This window comes from Chaetodon trifascialis, chromosome 2 (genome assembly GCF_039877785.1).
Source record: "Chaetodon trifascialis isolate fChaTrf1 chromosome 2, fChaTrf1.hap1, whole genome shotgun sequence".
Lineage (NCBI taxonomy): Eukaryota > Metazoa > Chordata > Actinopteri > Chaetodontiformes > Chaetodontidae > Chaetodon > Chaetodon trifascialis.
Window position 1 is genome coordinate 7,415,004 of NC_092057.1, and position 20,070 is coordinate 7,435,073.

Genomic DNA, 20,070 nt, shown 5'->3' on the forward strand with positions numbered 1-20,070 from the left:
CATGTGAACATTTAAAGAATTTGACCCCAGTTTAAACACTGCACTCAGTGTACTTGAATTGACTGAACTATAATATTACATAAATGATTAATGAACATAATTTAATTTTCATTAATGTATTCTAAATGTTGTCCGTCAGTAGGTGTTTTTTTAATGATCAATGATTTATAGTCTCGGCCTTGACCGCCAGTATTCCAACAGTAACGGCTTTTATTTTGAAAACCACTGGCCGGAAACCTCTGCGTCACTCCGGCGGACTTCACGGTGAGTAGGAAAACGGGAACCCAGAGGCGAGGGGAGCAGAAGCGTCCACGATGAGCGCGTTACTGCTGCGCTGTTCGCGCGGCCGCGTGGTGACGGGGTTCGGCACGCTTTCCGCTTCTCGAAGCAAACTCGTCACTCAAGCAGCAGCGATGCCTCAGCGGTGTAACCTGAGAAAAGCACACTATCAGACGGAGGAGAGAGGACACCCCAATTCTCCTGACTACCGGATTTATTTTAGTAAGTTACCCATCGCTGTCATGGGGGAAACCGTGTGTGTCCCCTGAACCTCAGGTTCAGGCCATCTTATTTCCAGGGTCCGGTGTCTGACCGGTAACCGCACCTCGACCTCCGGGTCAAGGTAAACGTTTGACCTCAGAGCTGCGAGCTCGACATGCGACATGGTTTACAGGTGCTACGGTTAGACCTGAGCTAGCTTAAGAGTTAAAAGCCCGCCAATGTTAGCATCCAGTTTAAGTAGTTCATGTGCAGAAAGAGTGGAAGATGTTTCACTGTGCATGCTCTGGTGGGTTTACTTCCGTCTTCCGTCACGTGGGCAGTGACGACACAAAACCCTTTATGAAAGAGGAAAATTGTATTAAAATTGGGCTACACGTACTGTATCAGTTGAAGTTAAACTCCTTAAACATAGTATTATTATTATTTATTTTGTTTTCTTCCACTAATGGTGATAATTGTAGAATATCAGCACGATTAACATCATGAAGTATCTTTCATTCTGCTCCAGCACGAATAATGTGGCTGTAATTTGATTCAGACTGCAGGTGTTTTCAGGCAGGTTTTAAAGGTACAGTCTGTCACTTCTTGCTGCAACAGGTCTCTTGATCAAGACAATAACAGAAGAGTTTGATGATGTCGTGAGGTAGCGTGGAATCATGGGAGTTGTTGTCTTCACTATTAAGCAACCATCTTTGTAGATGAAAACGAGTGAGGAACAGTAGTAAATGGCAGAGAGGCTGTTGGCCACTTCGCTGGCTTCTGTCCTCACTGTCTGACATATTTGGTGTTTCCTTGGAAGTCTAGAGGGGCAAAGGGGACATGACGCCACTTACAGGCGACCAAATGAAACGCACTTTAAAGAAAATGGAAGATTTTTCAGGGTTTGAACATTGTTAGAAATGTTTGGGAATAACTCAACAAAATACATGACTTGGGTCTAGTCATTTTTAGGCATTTCAATGCAGAAATGTTACATATATGAACCCTTTTAATATAAAAGAGAAAACATCAGTAACATTAATGTGATGATGCCTAATATAACAACAGTAAAACAACAGTTAGTGTATTTATAATCGCACAAGCTCCTATATTGAGAACAGAAGTTTTAACTCAGTGCGAGACTGTTTTTAACTCACCGTCAAACTGAATGTTGGACAAATAAAATGTTAACTCAACAGCTTTTCCTGCAGCCTTTCACTTTATGTCTTCTGTCTTCACTGTGACGTTTTTATATGCATGGAGGTTTTATTCTTTAACTGTTGTTTTGTTCTGTCTTAGAAACCTCTGAAGGAAAATACATCTCACCGTTCCACGACATTCCACTTGAAGCAGAGACAGAACAGGTGAATCTTTGATAGCAGGAGTTTTGATAAGAGAGTTTAAGAGAGTTTCAGTGTTAAACTGTATGAACATTCAAACCAATAAATCAGTGATTTGTGTTTCCTTTTAACAGGACAGTGACGTACCGGCTAAGAAACCCAGGAAGAATGAGAGCAAGGTACTATCAAATTCAGTTGTGTGATGTCACTTTGTTCCCAACATGCACTGCACACAGCTTTCTCCTGTGCTCTCAGGTGCTCTTCAACATGGTTGTGGAGGTACCTCGATGGTCAAATGCTAAAATGGAGGTAAGGAGGCTGCAGACACGGTGCCTCAGACAAGAAACAACAAATAAAATGATCAGATTTTTTCACTGAGAGGGAAATGTTTAAATAATAACACTGCAGCCATGCATGAACAGTTACCTTAAATCTAATGATGACACATTTTCAAGAGTTTAACATCGCAATAGTTTAAAGCTGTTTTAGTTAGAACATAATGAGCCCTGATATTGACAGTACCAGTTACAACAGACAGTTTTTGGGTAGTTAGAGCAGTTTTACATGACATCATTTGACTGAAAAGTCTCTGGTTAGTCGCCTTTTCTGGATCCAGTATCCTGAAGATGCTGTTAATTAGCTAGCACAGCATTAGCCAGAAGCTAAGAGGCTTTGAGTGTTGGACATAAATCAAATATACTCTAACACTGGCAAACGCATGCACCTACACACATAATGGCTTTAATTTCCAGATTGCAACAAAGGAACCTCTGAACCCGATCAAACAAGACGTAAAGAAGGGAAAGCTCCGCTATGTTGCCAACGTATTTCCTCACAAAGGTTACATTTGGAACTATGGGGCGCTCCCACAGGTGAGGAAACCGAACGCCGTGAACAATCTGGGCTACATCAGAAGTCGAGTCACGAAGGCTTTTTTTGTTAAAGATCTTGTGCACGTGTCCGTCATCCTCATGCTCTCTTCATTTAATCCTTGTCACTGACTGACTTTTATTTTTTTAATCCTAAACATCATTTAATTCAGCCTCTTCCTGCCTGAGTGCGTTCATATTTAGTTGAAGTGTTTGCGAGAAAGTGTCGGTTTCTCACGTGTTTTCGAACTGTTCCTTGGAAAAGACCTGGGAGGACCCAAACCACCAAGACAAAGAGACAGAGTGTTGTGGTGATAATGATCCCATTGACGTCTGTGACATCGGCACTCAGGTGAGATGAGCATGTAAACTATATTAGGATGTTTTTTTTGCTGACTTCATATGTACTGTTCAAAGATAATCGCAGTCTATTGGTCTGTCCTCAGGTGTGCTTTCCGGGTCAGGTGATCCAGGTGAAAGTACTCGGCATCTTGGCCATGATCGATGAGGGAGAGATGGACTGGAAGCTCATCGCTATCAACGCTGAGGATCCAGATGCCCAAAACCTGAACAGTGGGTGTTTTCCCATGAACAAACGGTCATCACCAATAACAAACGTGATGGTTTTCTGATACAAGTATCAATGAAAGTGATGCAGAGACGTTTAAGACAAACTAGAACCTGTCAGACCTGCGTTTGACCACATAAGATATTAACATACCGGCACTTTTCACATTCAAGTGATTGATTTAAAAAAAAATATATATATATATTTGCAGAAATCCTTGAGAAGTTCATCTGCTCAGACAGTTCCAGCTCTCTGCGCCCTCTGGAGTTGCTGTTGTCAACATGGCTTTGTTTACATTCAGTGTTTCTTTCCAAAACACCGAGGATGTCCTTCAATGCGATCATGTTATTTACAGCATTTTAATACCTGTTCATCCATATTTTCAAGCCTGCATTATCAGGTGCATCCTCCTCCTCTTGTTGTTGAGATTTTTTAATCCATTATAAATGTATCACCTGTTTGTTTATGTGTGTACGTATGCAACATGATCTTATTTTTCATTAAGATGAATGCAAGTGTAAACCGAACACAGGTTCACGTTTAATTCATACATATAAGGTGCAAATTGGTGCGTGGTTCTTATTCTGTTTGGTGTGTTTTCCTCAGGCATCGAGGATGTCCGCAAGAGCCGGCCCGGTCATTTAGAGGCCACCGTGGACTGGTTCAGGAAATATAAGGTGCCTGATGGAAAGCCTGAGAACCAGTTTGGATTCAATGGACAGTTCAGAGACAAGGTACTGAGACCTTTGTAAGACCAAGCACAGTAGATGGATAAGACTCACAGTCCGAATGGTCTCAGATTAAGAAATCCAAATACCTTTTTCTCACGTTCTTCGTCCTTTTCGCAGGACTTTGCTGTTGAGATCATTAAGTCCACCCACGAGCACTGGAGGGCACTAGTGCAGAAGCAGTCAAACGGTGCAGGAATCGCATGGTAAGCTGTTGGAGGTGAAACCGCTGTAGCGTGCGCGCGTGAGACGAACGTCTAATGAACACTACGACTTTTTTCTTCTCCATCCAGCAAGAATATCTCCTGCTGTGAGAGCCCTTTCAAATGCAGTGAAGAAGAGAGCAGAGCTGTGGTCCAATCGGTGAGGACTTCCGTCCGCTGTTGTTTCACAGTGATGATAGTAAACACAGTGATTGTACATGAAACTGTGTTTGTTACATTTGGTAATTGTCATGTATAACATCTGACACCCCAGGCCCCTGCGTTTGGCGCTGCATGTCCTGTCTCTCCAGAGGGTGAGTAAATAATGACATAGCTTCACCAAATTTGGTTTTATATTTTGACAGTTATGTTTTTATGTGATTCTAAATCCTCTCTTGCGCAGTGGATAAGTGGCATTTTCTCTGAAGCCCTAAAGACAATATGGACACCAACAAAACGGCTTAACTCCGTGTGAAGCAGCTGCATCTTTTGTATGCAGCTGCATTTATTTTTGCTAAGGACTCATTCTCACCTGTACAAAGTGCCATCTACGTTCACCATCCAGTAATCTGCTGGAAAGAAAGGAAACACTCACAGCTGGTAAATTGAAAATATGAGCCAGGGAAGATCTGTGCTTTTGTGATGTTGATTAAAGAACCAGGAGTGAGATGTGTTTTGTGTTTGGCCTCATTTAAAACCGAAAGTCATGCTAATATGCTCTGATTTGCACTTTCGACTGTTTTCAGTTTGTCCTTGTAACCACAAACACAACACGGTTTGTATGTAACAAGTAAAACATGGCTTCCTGTTTGGGTGAATAAAAAAATAAAGTGTGAACACAACATTTCCAGTTTCATCTGTAAGAGCAACAATAATGCACAGAATTTGGATATTAGTATTAACTTGGAGTAACAAATCAAATTGCTTTAAATAAATATAAATTTTATTAAAAAAACACCCACATCTCAGCAATATCAGGAATGATATAATAAACAGCTTTCAAATAAACTGCATTCATTACATTACAATACTTACAGTATTAATACCCATTCTTAATTCCATTTTTTGTAGCATACCAAACTTCAGGAGAACAAGGGAAGCCTTAAAAAATAAAATGACAAAAAGTTGCACATTTTTTTTTTATACCTTTAGTGTCTAACTGCAAAAAGACCAAGTGTGTATCAACTGCTAGCTTAACCTTTGAGCTGAGCACATATAGTGAACTAGTTAAGCCCAGAAAGTCATTCAAGTAATGTTGACTCACTCAGAAACACTCTGAAGCATCTTCAAGTATGGCTATGCTTTTAACCCGCTCTATCTTAGACACCTCGGCTTTCTTTACCACAACCTGCTACTGTAGCTGGGTCCTGTACAACGAAATCCAACATTTTTTATGTAGATTTATTTTAGAAAACTGGAACAGTTAAAAAAGAAAAGAAAAGAAAACAAGAACTTCTAATATCTGAGCCAACAGGATGCTATAACTGTAAACATTGTCGCGACAGTGAGCAGAAATTTACAAAGACTTCCTGGGTAACCTAACCATGATCGTTCTTTTCACCTGAAAGAGCCAAAAGGGTTTTTTAAAGATGTGACGAGGACTGCTGATAGAGGAGCTGTGGGTCACTTTGACAGAATGAGAAGAACTTACGTCGACATCAAAGAATGAGTTGTATTCCTGCAGTACAGGTTCTTGGTATGTACAATGTGACATAATTTATTTTTTTTTTAAACACATTTACAATCTGTTTAAATAAAACATTTTGTAATTCTTTATTACATATTTTTTTTCCTGAAAAAGAAATGAAGTGCTTTCAGAAAATGAATATGTTGAAGAGTGGGGTGAGCTGTTACTATAATGACAGTCATTCCATTATAAATCGCATTAATTAAATCAAATAGACAGGGAGGAGAAATCATACAATTGCTTAGTGGTTATAAATAAATTTAACTATACACAGGCACAAAGATGTGCAACTACGTTATCACTGCCCTGGTCTCGCCTCATAGCAAAAGCAAATACATTGTTTTTTTATTTAGTCAATATCATACTTTCCCTTTAGTCAACTCAGTGCATATATGTTCAGATTACTTTTAAAACGTTACCACCATCTTACTAGCTAAAATATGCATTAAAAGATTGCAGGAAAGCATCTTTTTCCTCACAAAATATTTTTTGTCTGTGTGAAGTATAGAGTTGGATTCAGGATGCAATGCAAATACCCGAATGAGAGAAAGACAAGATGAATACAGGTGATGATGTACACAAAGTTGAATTGACATTAGAAATGTCCCTGATTTTACAGTAACATCAAAGATTCAAATTCAAGTAATACTTTCTACCAGATTGATAAGAAAGTAAGAAATGAACTTGTATGCCTTTTGGTGGCCTGAAGTTTAACTGTTATTAACAATTTGAAAGTAATATACAAAGGAAGAAAGAAAAATATGTTATAATCCTATTGCCAAACTAGTTTTGAGGTATATGACAGGTTTGTACTGTACATTATTTAAAAGCCTTCTCACTGCCCAAAGAGTCTCACATTGTATGTTTCTAGTAGGTTGAATAGCACCTCATGATATAAAATCAGTTGAAACCCAAAGAAATACAATGAAATAGGCTGTTAGCATTCTTTACAACACAAAATCTATAACAGTAATTCCAAAAAGGGAAATTAACTTACTGTACAAATCTCACCTGTTTATCTTACAGTTAGATTGCAATAATTAAAGACCCCACAGCAAGCCAGCTGCCCTCTGAAACTGACGCTGAGCTTACCCTGTTTCATGTTCCTCAGTGTATAAAAAGCACATTTACTAAGCACCACAGACATAAAACTACATGTAATATTCACAGTCCAGGTTTGTTAAATGAACCTAAGGTAAGGAACATTAAAAACAGTCGCTGACAACAAAGTAAACCTGGAAAAAAATAAAAACAAACCAAACACATTATTTTTTTGCCTCAAAATGTTAAAAATGCACCATTAGAATGGCTCAATTTACAGTATAAATGACATAGAAAGAGCACCAACACAATGACAGCTTTAAAAAATCTTTTTGCATGAACTTGAAACAGTTTCTTGGATTGCTCATACAACCCGCTGTTATAAATTCATCAATTTAATTCTAGTGATGCTTAGATATGAGTTACTTTCAATGCAGATATATAACCAGATTTTATTATTTAAATTTATTACCAAAGCATTTAACTTTAATTTAACATTTAACTCTTATTATCAAAAAGTGCTCTAAGAAACACTGACTTGCCAAAAACCATTATGATGCTGATGATTTGACAGTGGGATGAAATTTTCAGTGTCCTATTGATGTAAGTCATTGAGTGTCACTCGTAGAGTGTCTTCTGGTTATAGTGTGAAGGCATTTGAATTAGAATAAATGGTAATAAGCACACACTTTAGCACCGTGAATGTTGCCATTTACAAAGTCAGTGTTTTATGCCAGGATGACATCTCCAAAATTTTTTAAGAAAAATAAAGCCAACAAAAATGAAACTTTGTTTCCGTTAAAAATAGGTCCTTATGTATCAGACTGAAAGCACCAGAGATTTTGACAGTGTGTATCTTGCAAAAGTTGCCAAACAGAAATAAATACATCCTTAGTATGGTCAACTAGTAAAGCTTGATTGTTAAAGAGGTGAAAAACCTGATGTGAAAGGTGATTTATATCTCATCTGATCACAAGTTCCTTGTTCAACACATCACTGTTGATAACCTTATGGATGGGAAGGAGTGTATAGTTGAGGCCAGTGGTGCTTGTGGTCTTTGTCATAAATAAAGCACCTTCAGTTGTCTTCTTCATGAATGTTTTCTACACAAACTGACTGTAAGGCCCTGTGACCTTGGTGAAGGCGTACGGAGATGTACTGACATAGGTGTTCGTTGTGCATGACAAGGACCCCTCCATTAGTGCCTGGATAAAACGCTTGTAAGGAGGCTCCCCAGTGGCTTCTGATGACTCTGGATGCTCACGCTTCACCCCCCTCTTGCTGCCCTTGCTAGGTGTCCCCTCACCACCATTCCTTTCTGCATCTTCCTCCTTCTCTCGCGCCTTCTCTGCCATTTTGGCCTCCCACAGTGCCAAACCATGCTTGGCCTCATTCATATTTTTGTGCTGGTAGAAGACCAAGGAGATGCGTGTTGGGTGGTTGCGGTCTGGGTTTTTAAGGGGCGTTGTAGCGTGAAGCTCACGCTTTGCACACTCAATGAGGACTGAGCCGTGGCTTGGTGCCACTGCTACACCACCAATGTCAGGGTCCAAGAAGTTGTGCTCATTGTCTGACCACATCTCGGGCTTTTGTGGGGTTGTGGGTGTCTGTGGTGTTCCAGGCTCCTGCTTAATATCAGAGACCATGAGCCTCCCATTCGGCAGACCTAACCCTGACTGTGTTTCAGGGTTTAAACACCCACCACTTATCTGAGCAGAGAGCATCTGTGGGCGAGGCATGCCCATCTCTGTCTTGATTTGCATATGGAAAGGATCTTGACCTGGGGGTAAGATTTGAGGGCTCCGAGAGAGGTATGGATTTGGGTATCCTCCAAACTGATTGCCTTTGCTCACAGCAGCTGTATAGTCTAGACCTCCATGGGCTGAGGGTGCTCTTGAGAGAGGGTCCATGAACTGGGGATCTGAGGCTCCATTGGGGCCATAAGGGGTATACGATCTCATGGGGTGAACTGGCCTCATGCTGCAGGCATTGTAACCATTGACCTGTAAACCTGGCTCACCATACCTTGGTGGATAATTGATGCCATAACGTTGATGTGCACTGTACTGCTCTGAGTAAAGCGCTGGCTGCTGTTGTCGATACATGTCCAGGTGCTTTGGGTTCGAAGCATAGAATGGATGGTAATTGTCAAGGGGCATTCCTCCATTACATTGATAACCTGGGTATGGACGATTTGATCCATTAATGTAAGAGTTTGGTACATGGAGCGGGGAGGGGTAAGAGCTAGCTGGTGTTGGTGGCTGAGGGGGATATGTGCTGCCTGGCTTGGAAGTGCTTGGAAAAGACCCAGGGTGGTTGGGGAACCTGGGGTAGTTGGCTGCATTTGTTGAGCCAGGATAAGGGGGGAGAATGCCCTGGTGCTGTTGTTGCTGTAGTTGCTGATGATGGGCCCCAAGGGGGTGTGTAGGCTGACCTGACTGAAGGGTTGCCCCCACAGCACCTGGAATATATCCTAGAAAACAAAAACCACAAAAGATAAAGACCTAAGCAGCAGCGATCAAATTACACAGATTTCCAATCTGTCACTTTTTTGTCAAATCATTGCTCTTTGGTTCTTCAGTGTTTATTTAGTGTTTAAGAACATGTCCCTACAAAGAAAGAAATATTTAATGTATAGTTTATGAAGTGTGTCAGAATAAATGTTACCCTACCTGCCATAGGAGTGCTCTTAGCAGTATGCTCATAAGTGCCAGCTTTTGACTTGGCCAGGAGGGCCTTCTCTGCCCTATCATTAGCGTTGTCAAGCATGGCACTCTTGTTGGCAGCTGCCTTCTTAGCGTCCAGCTTTTTTTGCCGGCAAGACTTGGCGGGTTCCGCAAGCATGCGCACCTGGCGGCGGAAGGCACTGAGGACTTGGATAGCACCTGACTTGATCTTTTCTTGCTGACCCTCCTCACTGCCAAATTCGTCAGTGCTGGAAGCCTTGTAAAGAGGCAGTACGTGGAGCTGCTCATCATCTGGTATCTTTCCAATCTCCCGGTTATCCTCACTTGTTAATGTGCACACCTGGAAAAACAGGGTGAGTTAAATACCTTTGTTGGGAATGTCATTTAAGTTAAATAACAAATCTAATTTTGTTATTCATATCTGTTTTAAAGCCATGCTTCAGTTGGGCATTAAGGCAAAATTTGATGTGAGTTCTATTTCTGTATCTATTCCTCAAACAAATACAACATAGAAAGATATTTATACATTTCCCAAGTTCTGCTTACCACAGTGCTACCACCCTGCATGTTGTGGAGGTCTCTGTGAGCGTGGGCACAGAAGTCCAGACAAGCAGTGACCCCAGAGAAGGGACGACCTTCCTTGAGCCCCAGACGACAGTCTGGTGCCCTGTGTTCATGTTCCACCTGTGTGCGGGAACAAAAGGAGGTACACTGAATGCAACATTGAGAGTTTCTGCAGGTCCGTAAAGAATGTTGTTGGAAATCTTTACGCAACTACTTTATCATGTCAGTACTTTGAGAAATAACCTATGCACCGTCTAAGGTTTGCCCTATTTTTTTTTGTAATTATTTTCTATGTGCAAGTTGTATTACTCACATTTTATTTGTATATACTTGTATATACTTAAAATCACGCTTGGTTTAGGTTCAAGCTGAAAATCAGTTACCTTTTGAGAAAAAAAAATTCTAATAAAAATAAATTTGTGGCTCAAAAGGTAGAGTGGTTGTCTGCAACCAGGAGGTCAGTGGTTCGATCCCTGGCCTCAGCAGTCCACATGCCGAAGTATCCTTGTGCAAGATACTGAACCCCAAGACTGCCCCCAATGCTGTACCATTGGTGTGTGAATTCATATGTATGTCGCTTTGGATAAAAGCACCAAATAACTTATTGTAAAATCATTAAGATGGCAAGCCATCTATACAATGTCCAGATATACTCACTTGGTTTCCATAAGCTTCAGGTGCCAAAGTCTTATACAAAGGAGCCAATAAGGTTGCCAGATTTTGAAAGTTTTGCTCCACTTTTTCTTCCTGAAAGACAAAAATTCCCAGTGTTGTTACTTTAGTCAGCATATTAAGGTAACCATGGTGCACTCACATAATATTGATATGAAATACCTCTTTTACATCATCTCCTAGTAGCTTGAATTTTCTTGGTATTTTGCTCCGGGCAAACTTGCAGCCATTGTAGTACATACTCCAGGAGCAACCAAAGGAGAAAGATGCTCCACAGGCATCAGGATCTAACCCCTGGCATGCACAGGTCCTCCTGAGGGGTGTTGACAAAAATGTGATTGTTAGCCAGAATTGATGACAATGAAATAGTGAAACTTTTTGACATGATGCAGAGCAGAAACTAATGATCTGGTGGTGGAAGCCCTTAGACACAAAAACAATAATTGCATTCCAAGTTGCATTTATATGCATGCAAAATAAGAACCAAGAACAAAATACTGCTTGCTTAATTTCTGCAGGGCCAGTGGGCCACTTAGTCAGATGTGGCTTCTGTAGTGCTGTCACTTACTCCTCATTGAGAGCACAGCGTCTCTGGGTGAGGGCTCCATGCTTTGTCAGAGTTTCACTTAGCTCGAGGTAGAGGCGGTCAGCCAGGCTGGGCAGGATGCCCTCCCAGACCAGGATTACCACAATAATGCAGGCTGTGTCACATTTGTGACCTGTACGTTCCCGCACCAACACCAGTAGCTTTTCTTCGATACTGGATCGACGAATCACCTGAAACATTACAGGTGTAGGAATTTGTTCAAATTAAGATATTTAAGGCAGATTCAAGATCAGATGATTTGCCTACTTGCCAAAATGATCCTTACCCATTTAGCTATGGGGCACCCCTGTGTGCTTTTCCCTTCCTTGCCGGTGTATATTACTTTCTCAATTCTAATGGCACGACCAGTTAGACCAGACCTTCAAATAAGAATAGAGGCATTAAAGTAAATGCAAGTAAAATTGTACATATTGGCTATGTAACACAATCCATATTCACAGTAATTTTTCAAGAAGTCAAATTTGTGGTTAACCTTTTCTCCATCATCTCCCGTATACTGGGAACACTAGGTGCTGACCCCAGGTGAGTGTAGTATGGGCCCTCATCCTTCTCACTGATTTGTTCTAAATATCATAAAGGAGGACACATTAATATTTACACGCACAGTGATCAATCATCTTTCAGAAGCAACAAAATGAGACTCACCAACACAGTGGCAGGATGCAATGTCATACTGTGTTTTCATGGGGGTATCCAATAGATTCTTTATAGGAGTGTCCAATAGCTTCATAGGAGAGTCCATAAAGCTTTGTAGGAGGTGTTCCTTCTTAGGGGTAGAATCAGGTGGTTTTTTTAGAGTGACATTGGCTGTGGCAGCTGCTGATGATTCCACTCCACACAGGTCAGTGTTGGTTGACAGGATTGTGACAGGCCCAGAAGATTCCACCTTGACTCTATTTGATGAATTGATGACGAGGGATTTCTTCTCAAACACAGGTGAAAGCTGGTACTGCTTCAGACTTTGTTCCATAGAGGCCAAGATGCTTCCCTGCTTCTTGCTTTGCTCACACAGGGATTGTTGATTCTCCTGCTTGACTTGCATTCCACCTATGCCTGCCATCTGTAACTGCTGCTCCTGCTGCTGCGAACCAGGCAGCTCGAATCTAGGTCCGTTTTCAATTTTCACATCTCTCAGGCCATGTTTGGTGTCACTAATGCACTGAGGGGGGAGGGGAGCACCTTGGCGCTCCTGCTTTTGCAACAGGTGCATACGCAGGGCTGCGTGCCTCTGAAAGTCTCCATGGGTACCCACAGGTCCTAGAGGTAGTCGAGGTCCCCTTTGGAACTGAGTGCATGGAATCTTCTGCGATTCAGCTTTAAGATACATCTGTGTTGATAACTGTTGGTTTAAAACGCTTTGTGGTAAGTGAGGTTGTGACTGCGTAGAGGTCTGGGAGATGTCCGCATGGTTGGGCTGGTGGCAGTGGTTGTTAGGCTGCTGTGGTTGAAATTGCTTGAGGTTACTGTTGCCTGAGTTTGGTGGATACTGCCTTTGATGTTGTTGTAGTTGCTGCATCTCTGTTGTGTTACTGTAACTGAATCTTGTGTGGTCGCTGTGCTCGATGTGTTGATTGTTGGATTGATTAGTATTGTTTCTAAGAGGCTGGGTGGGCTGAAGCTGCTGCTGTCCTGGCTGAGGCTGACTGCGGGGTCTGTAATTGGGAGACTTGAGTTGCTGCCCTTCAAACTGTGGTGGGTGAGACAGGGGACGTTGCAGATGAGAGTGTTGTTGCTGCTGTTGCTGTGTTGCTAAAAATCCAGGTGACAGTATATCCTGCAGGTCAGGGTCTTCACATAAGTGCTCTGACTGCATCTGGGTGTGGTAGCGGCTATCTGCCTGCTGATTTTGGGGGAAGTTGCACTCGGGCATTTTCTGGGATAGAGATTGATGCATTTGCGGTGCTTTAGAATTTGATTGCTGCCACTCAGGGGCAGTGTTGTGCTGGGCTGGAGCACAGTGTGTTTGGGCTGGGAGACAGTCCTGCTGTTGCTGCTGGAAGCTGTTAGACCCCTGGCTGCTATCTGTGAATACTCCCTGTGTCTGGAATCTTTGTGCTGGATTTGGCTCCAACATCTGGCAGTGAACCTGGGGGTTAGCCGTATGCTGCTCTGACGGAGGCTTAGCAGGGAAGCCCCTCCACATCTCCTGCTCTTGTGCCTTGGATGACGGGCCACTTGCTGGTTGCTGCTGGGAATGTGAAGAGTTCAGCTCTATCCAGCCTCTCTGGTGGATAGTCGAACATGATAAGTTGGCTCTCTGCTGAGATGTGTTCTCCATTCCATTTTCTTGCCCAGTATGACGTGGCTGCTGGAGACTGGGCCCCATGGGTACCGTGTTGTCAGCTCCATGTGGGTTCCCAACATTTTGTTTTAAGGTCTGGGGTTGAATCCCATACTGGTGGCCCCTGTCAGTGCCATGGTGCTGATGCTGAACAGACCTGGGTTCCTCACTTTGCCCTATCTTCTCTAATCCAGAGTTGGGAAAGGATCCATATCTACCTGTCTCTGTTGCTTGACGAGCATTTCGTTCCAGAAAAGAGTTCTTATTAAACTCCTGGTTGCCTTTCACATATAAACCTTTAGGATTTGTGTCATCTAGATAACACTGTGGGCCATTTTGATGTTGTTGTGAGCTATTGGCAGTATTTGTAGGTGGGATCATGCTGGGCAGCTGACCTTGAGACATCTCCTGACCAGAGTAAGCTGGTGGCTGCTGCTGCTGCTGCTGCTGCTGCTGCTGCTGCTGCTGCTGCTGCTGGTGGTCTGCTTCAAAATTGTTGGAGTATCCATTCACGATATAGTTGACTGAGCTATAATTGTTGCCTCCTTCAACATTGCCTGGTGCCCTGGGCTGCTGTTGATGTGAGTCAGGCATCTGGGCTGAATTGGGCAATCCTGAGGTTGAAGAGGGGGGCTGAGCACCTTCACTGGGCAGTTTATTTGCAAGTGAACCATTGACAGCATCTAGCTGTGGTCCAGATGTTTGTGGAGCAATTGACACTTGCTCAGGATAATACTGAGACAAGGTTTTCTCTAATAGGTCACCTGGAGTGCTTTCTATGGTTGAGGGGGGTGATACAGCACCATTTGGAATCAAACCTTGTTTGTTCCTTGGTAGGCCGAAAATATCTCCATTAGGGAAATTACAGTTCCTCTTGTCTAATTTAATCTCTGTGTGTTGGGTATTGCATTCAAAATCTGTCGCCTTTGTCAACTCAGGAAAATTTTCCACCAAACTGGAGCTCATGTTGTCGTTTTCTTTAATTGTAGAATCTACTTTAAGTTTCTTGGGCTGGTGGACCATTAAGGACTGCTCAGTGAGTGCATGCTTCAACTCTCCATTCATCAATTCTCCATTCATCATATAGGATCCTTGATCAAACAGCCCTTGCACTGCAGCAGGGCTGTTGCAGTTCTCCCTCTGCCTCTTCATGGAGTTGGCACCTGTGCCGGGCTTGTAATGGTTCCAGTTACTCTCCCCAGTGATCTGTAGCGAATCTCCTTCTGAAGACTGGCCTCCATTCTGGAGTTTGTGAGAGATGTTGTGAGATGTGCCAAATTGTGCTAATATCAGACTTTCTTCCGTCTCATGTCTGGCCTGTTCTGTTTCCATCTGGCCTGCTCAGAGTCCATCCACAGGGCTGCCCTCTGTCCGTCCTGCAAGACACAAAGTGGGAAACAGCTATTAGGTGACATCATTGTGAATTCACATTTCATTTGAATTGTGAAATGATGCTCTGTTCCCACAGAAATACGCTTAACATGCTTGCACTGAAGATGCATTGGGTCAGGTCATACATCTATTAATAGATAGAATATAGTGTGAATATGCAATACAGCAAATGTGTCCCTGGTGGTGTTGAAGAACCACCCCGTCAGCTTTGTAGTGCACATGTAGCACGACAAACCCTCAGACACTGTTGTCCAGACATATAGGACATTTTGATTTGCCTGACACCTAAAGTGTACCCACTCATTTATTTTTAAATCCAGTGTAGCCTATTTTTTTTGTTCCTGTGCAAACCTTAACTTTATGATGCTTTATTGTACTAAGTAATGGTGAGTAAAACAGTTGTGAAATTATTAAAATACGATAGAAAGTTTATTAGAAACAAAAGTTAAATGTGTCCATTTGAACATAAAGAGATTTCTTTATTATCAAAGGTTATATATGACCCAGCATCCCCTACGTCATTTTATTTGAATGTAGATGTGAGAAGGAACTTTGATCATCTGTTTTGGCTGGAGGTAATGTTAAGATAAAAGTTCGTCTGTGAAACTGATAAAGCTGCGCTTATTATTTTCAGGAAGCCCGACTTCTATAGTCCTACACCAACTATAGAGATTTCACTACAGTCAAATATCCATTGCTGACAAACATCTAACTTCAGCACTCTAAAAGTAGAGATTTAACTGTAAGGAATTAAAGGTCAGCAGAGTAATGTGTTTGCACTTGGCACTGAATATGTATCAGCTGGTGATACAATCCAGTCATAGAATTAGATTCACCCCAGTGATCTCATCCCTCAGTCACCTAAAAACCAGATAGCAAAGAGAACAGAATACAAACTAGGGTTATCACAGGACTGTGATTGTTAACAGGAGTCTGTGAGTCACCATTTTGAATTTAACATACACAGCCTAACAAAACGTGTCCTGAAGGTGTACACCATGTTTTGTAGCCACATGTCCGGTGTCCACTATCAGAAGTGTGTGGCAATGTGTTTGTTTCCTTTTGAAGACCCCTATCTCAAACAGGAAGTTGTGAAATCCGGCTCTGTGCAGTATGTGAATAGTAAATCTAAAAATAACACAATAGGCGAAATGCTTGCTGTCGCACATACAACTGTTCCTCAGGTTGAAAAGAGGAAAAGACCATGACAAGAAAAACCCCAAAATCATATGTTTGGTGTTCAGTTTGCTTCCATAAAGGGAACTTCATATATAGTATATCCACCTCTATCGCTCTCTAAATAGCTTTAATAGAAATACCACTCATGTAAAATACACAAATGTAGTCAACATGCGAACCAGCAGCTTCTTGTTTCTTGTCAAAAATAAACATGTTATGAGACAATGGCATGTGTTTCAATCTATTCCTTATAGTTTGCTGACTTTCCAGGTCACTGCCACACAGTGTTCAGGCTTTTTTTCTAAATTTGGTTCATTGGTTATAATATCATAGGACAATGAGCATAGAATACATTATACAATAGGATAAATAAAAGGAAAGTCCAATTGATTGAAGGCAGTAGGATGCAAGGTTAATGTCCCAGATGGTAGATGGGAGGAGGAGTTGGCTGCTCGTCAGCTGTTCAGTAGCGGTATTCCTCACCCTCAGCGCATTGTCATGTCAAATATGCAAATTCAATTCTGTTCTCAAGTTGGAGACCTTTGTTATCAGGGCGAATCTCATCGCATTTTAACCTTTGTGTTAGAATTAGTGCAAAATATAAACTCACCCACATAAATACCCGCACCCCCTATTTGACATGGTAATTTGAGTTTCTGAGGATTTTGTGAATGGAAAAAGTAGGGAAATAAAGCTAAGAGTTTGTATATAGAGTAATAGGCAAAGTGTGAGAGGAGCTAGTTTTGACTTTTTACAACTTGGAAACTGTAGTCCGAGTGACAAAGTCATTTAATAAAAGTGATGTATGAAAAATAAGATCTCTGCGGAAAGTTAAGCAACAAACAGAGCTTATGGTTTAATTCTTGCTTTCCCTGCACTCTCTCTGCCAAAAGCAAATAGATTCCAGTGATTCCAGTACAACATTGATTTCAGTCTCCCCCAATTATTAATGCATGTCACATCCGCAGCATCTGCAAAACAATTGCAGTGCACAGGCACAAAGAGCCGCAGTCTAATCCATCATAATTATGAGCAACTCTCCTGCAGATGCTAAAGGAATGGGCAGTTGATGAGCACTAAGAGGCGCACAGATTCAGTTTGAAGTGTGTAAGCTCAAGAAAGTGTAAGCTGGTCGGCAGAAAAGAGAAGCTGATTGTACAGATTATGTAGATTCATGGTTGGCACAGGATAAAGGAAGTTGTCATTTGAACAGTATTTCACAAAACCTGTTCTTCAGTTTGTCCTACATCAATGATACATTTCAATTTAAAAGAGCAGCAACATTTGTGTCCTGCATGTGTGTTTTCTGTTCACTGCTGAATTTTATTAACCTGGTTTTGACCGCCTTTACTGACTTAAACAAAGAGAAGCACACGACAAAGATATCCCATTTCTATGTAGCCATAATCAATAATATCAATATCCAATGCAATATAGGCAGCCATCTTTTGAAACGAGTTGTGTTTGTACCAATTCAATTCAATTCAATACCAGAGAATTATTTCCCAACATATGTTGAAGGTAAACAAAGATGCATTTTTCAGACTTTAATTGGTGTCTTGGAGGTTTTGTCCGCCTACGTACAAACAGTCCCACACCATCAAAACCACCTTCTGCTCTGAAAACTGACAGGAATTCACAACGCTGAGTTTGAAAAGTTTGTGGCCCTTTTTGATTTCAATAGAATATGAAACCCACTGGTCAGATTCCAATATTTTGTACTTTAAAGTCAACACTTGTACTTAAGCAGCTGTTAATAGCCTTAATGTTCACTGTTCATTATAAAAAGATGACTTTTAAGATAATAATAAAAAGATAAGAGGCTGAAGAATTTGGAAAGGCCAGCCACTTAAAAGTCTCTACATTCTGAGTTCATATTACTCATTTATCATTTTTTGAAGCTTATGTTATACAAAGAAGTGTTTATACACTAACTGTATCTACTCCTGATTTATGTCTTTAAGTCCCTCTGTATGCACTTAAAATAAGTAAATAATGTCCTTGGAGCTCTGAGTAAAGTCCTGGGTCACAACTGCCGGCTGCTATGGTCAAGTTCAGAAAAATATGCTTCGCAACCTTTGAAAACATAATTGGATCCAGCTTTAGATTCCCACAAAAGCCCTCCTGTTAATGTAAACCTACTATAGGCTCACTATAGGCACTGACTGATGTTCAACGGGAGAAGAGGAAAGAAAAAATAGCGAAATATTTGAGGTACTATGGCATGTTTCATTTGGCATAATCGTGCTCCATCATGGGGCTGGATTGTGACATCTGGAACCGGTTACAGCTGCTTATGATTCTGGCAGAGGAGCTATCTCCTTCAAACAACATGTTAACAAGATACTCTGCGCTTTCAGAGGCAGTTTGTTTTATCAACTTCCTTTATTTCCTCGACCACAATGTCCAAACTGGTCACGTGGGCCATGAGTGAAGCAAAAAACTGTCACTCTGTTGCAACTGTGGCCCAATTGACCAATGGAGTTAGCCTACACAGGAAACTGCCAGATGACGCTCTGTCCAGGCAAGCGAGCCAGGAGACGTAATCATCTGCTTCTCTGTCAGTCACCCCTGCAGGACATTAGCAGCCCTCGAGACCCCCAAAGTTAGAGTGCTAAATCTCCCACTAACGAGCCAAGCTGTTACAAGGGTGTCTGGAAGCTCCGGCCGTTGTCACAACAGAGTGGCCAGCTGCCTGTTAGCAGGTGGAGGAGGGAGGCAGCACACCGAAGACAAAGACAGCTCTCAGGTCAATGGATGGTGACTTCATGTGAGACTAAGATTTGGAAGGTTTTCAAAAGCCAGAAGGAGAGAAAGGTTAAAACATGGGAAAAGCAACTCCTCATTTAGACAAAACAACGCTGCAAAACCAACTAGATTTTCATGTGCAGTATTAAACACAAGTTTACACCAGCAATTAAAATGATTACATGGAATTATTTGGAGCTGGTCTCATTTTAAAAATACCCCCAAATGCTCCCTTTTTTAATGACTTACACAAATCATTTCTTACTGTTGTCCAAGAACTGCGACGGTGCTGTTAAAATGTAAAATAACACCAAACTTAAAACTAACTCCATTAAATGCAAGGATACACGCACATTGGTTATGTTCAGGCAGTTCTACAACCTGGAGATGAAGAGCTGCACAAGCTGCTCGGGCAACAAGTTGCAGAACTAATCTCCCTTTTGCTGCTGTCAGACACAGACGGATGTAAAGTGCCACAGCGGGACGCCACTGCCAGCAGCGTAATCAGAAGTGACACCAAGCCTCTTTATGATTATGTCAAAGTTATTAAAATTGAAATGTGTTATTTTGACAAATGAGTAGGAGAAAACCACGTGGGAGATGTGGAACGCGCACGCCTTGGTTTGATGAATGGCAAACGGTCTTTGCATCCAGAAGGCGTCTCCAGTCATACGACACAACGTTTGGACGTTCTCATTTGTGGCAGATCTGCTAATTTTCTACAGAGTGGTGCATAGAGTTACAGCCTAATTATTCCATATTGATCATCATGTTGCAAATTGACCACGATAAATGATCATGATTAGCAGTGTCCATATGCCTACAATTTACTTAACGATTATTTCCCCTTGGATCTCTGATTTTGGTTTAAATATACACTAGAAATATCAACAGTTGCAAGGAGTTTGCCTTATATATCATTGACATACACAGAAAAGATGTGTAAAAAGATACAACTGGGAAACAAAAAAACTTTTTGCAGTAGATCTCATTCATTGAGGGACAATGTCTAAACTAATGCCCC

At 41.6% G+C, this 20,070-nt stretch overlaps 2 protein-coding genes across 2 annotated transcripts in view; one reads left to right on the forward strand and one right to left on the reverse strand.

Annotated features, from left to right (window-relative positions):
* The first annotated feature begins 224 nt into the window (after positions 1 to 224).
* ppa2 (inorganic pyrophosphatase 2) lies at positions 225 to 5,030 on the forward strand. The gene is made up of 12 exons (XM_070974012.1): positions 225 to 501; positions 1,780 to 1,844; positions 1,955 to 1,999; positions 2,076 to 2,129; positions 2,573 to 2,692; positions 2,955 to 3,041; positions 3,136 to 3,262; positions 3,864 to 3,991; positions 4,106 to 4,191; positions 4,279 to 4,348; positions 4,463 to 4,502; positions 4,592 to 5,030. Exons 1-12 carry the CDS (start codon positions 315 to 317, stop codon positions 4,612 to 4,614), a joined length of 1,032 nt encoding a protein of 343 aa, XP_070830113.1. The 5' UTR covers positions 225 to 314; the 3' UTR covers positions 4,615 to 5,030.
* A 576-nt stretch (positions 5,031 to 5,606) lies between these two features.
* tet2 (tet methylcytosine dioxygenase 2) overlaps positions 5,607 to 20,070 on the reverse strand; it is a 28,909-nt gene continuing 14,445 nt past the window's right edge. The window contains exons 2-10 of the mRNA XM_070973953.1: positions 12,092 to 15,103; positions 11,919 to 12,009; positions 11,712 to 11,805; positions 11,408 to 11,616; positions 11,002 to 11,152; positions 10,825 to 10,914; positions 10,150 to 10,287; positions 9,589 to 9,943; positions 5,607 to 9,389 (exon numbers count right to left, since the gene is read on the reverse strand). Coding sequence (XP_070830054.1) covers positions 8,020 to 9,389; positions 9,589 to 9,943; positions 10,150 to 10,287; positions 10,825 to 10,914; positions 11,002 to 11,152; positions 11,408 to 11,616; positions 11,712 to 11,805; positions 11,919 to 12,009; positions 12,092 to 15,059 — 5,466 coding nt within the window. The 5' untranslated portion in view covers positions 15,060 to 15,103 and the 3' untranslated portion in view covers positions 5,607 to 8,019. The remainder of the gene's footprint in view (positions 9,390 to 9,588; positions 9,944 to 10,149; positions 10,288 to 10,824; positions 10,915 to 11,001; positions 11,153 to 11,407; positions 11,617 to 11,711; positions 11,806 to 11,918; positions 12,010 to 12,091; positions 15,104 to 20,070) is intronic.

Excerpts from the sequence above, each read along its gene's own strand:
- ppa2 (XM_070974012.1), top strand. The coding sequence starts at position 315 with ATGAGCGCGTTACTGCTGCGCTGTTCGCGCGGCCGCGTGGTGACGGGG. Across the intron at positions 3,263-3,863 it reads AGATGCCCAAAACCTGAACA|GCATCGAGGATGTCCGCAAG; the intron begins GTGGGTGTTTTC and ends TGTTTTCCTCAG. Across the intron at positions 4,349-4,462 it reads GCAGAGCTGTGGTCCAATCG|GCCCCTGCGTTTGGCGCTGC; the intron begins GTGAGGACTTCC and ends CTGACACCCCAG.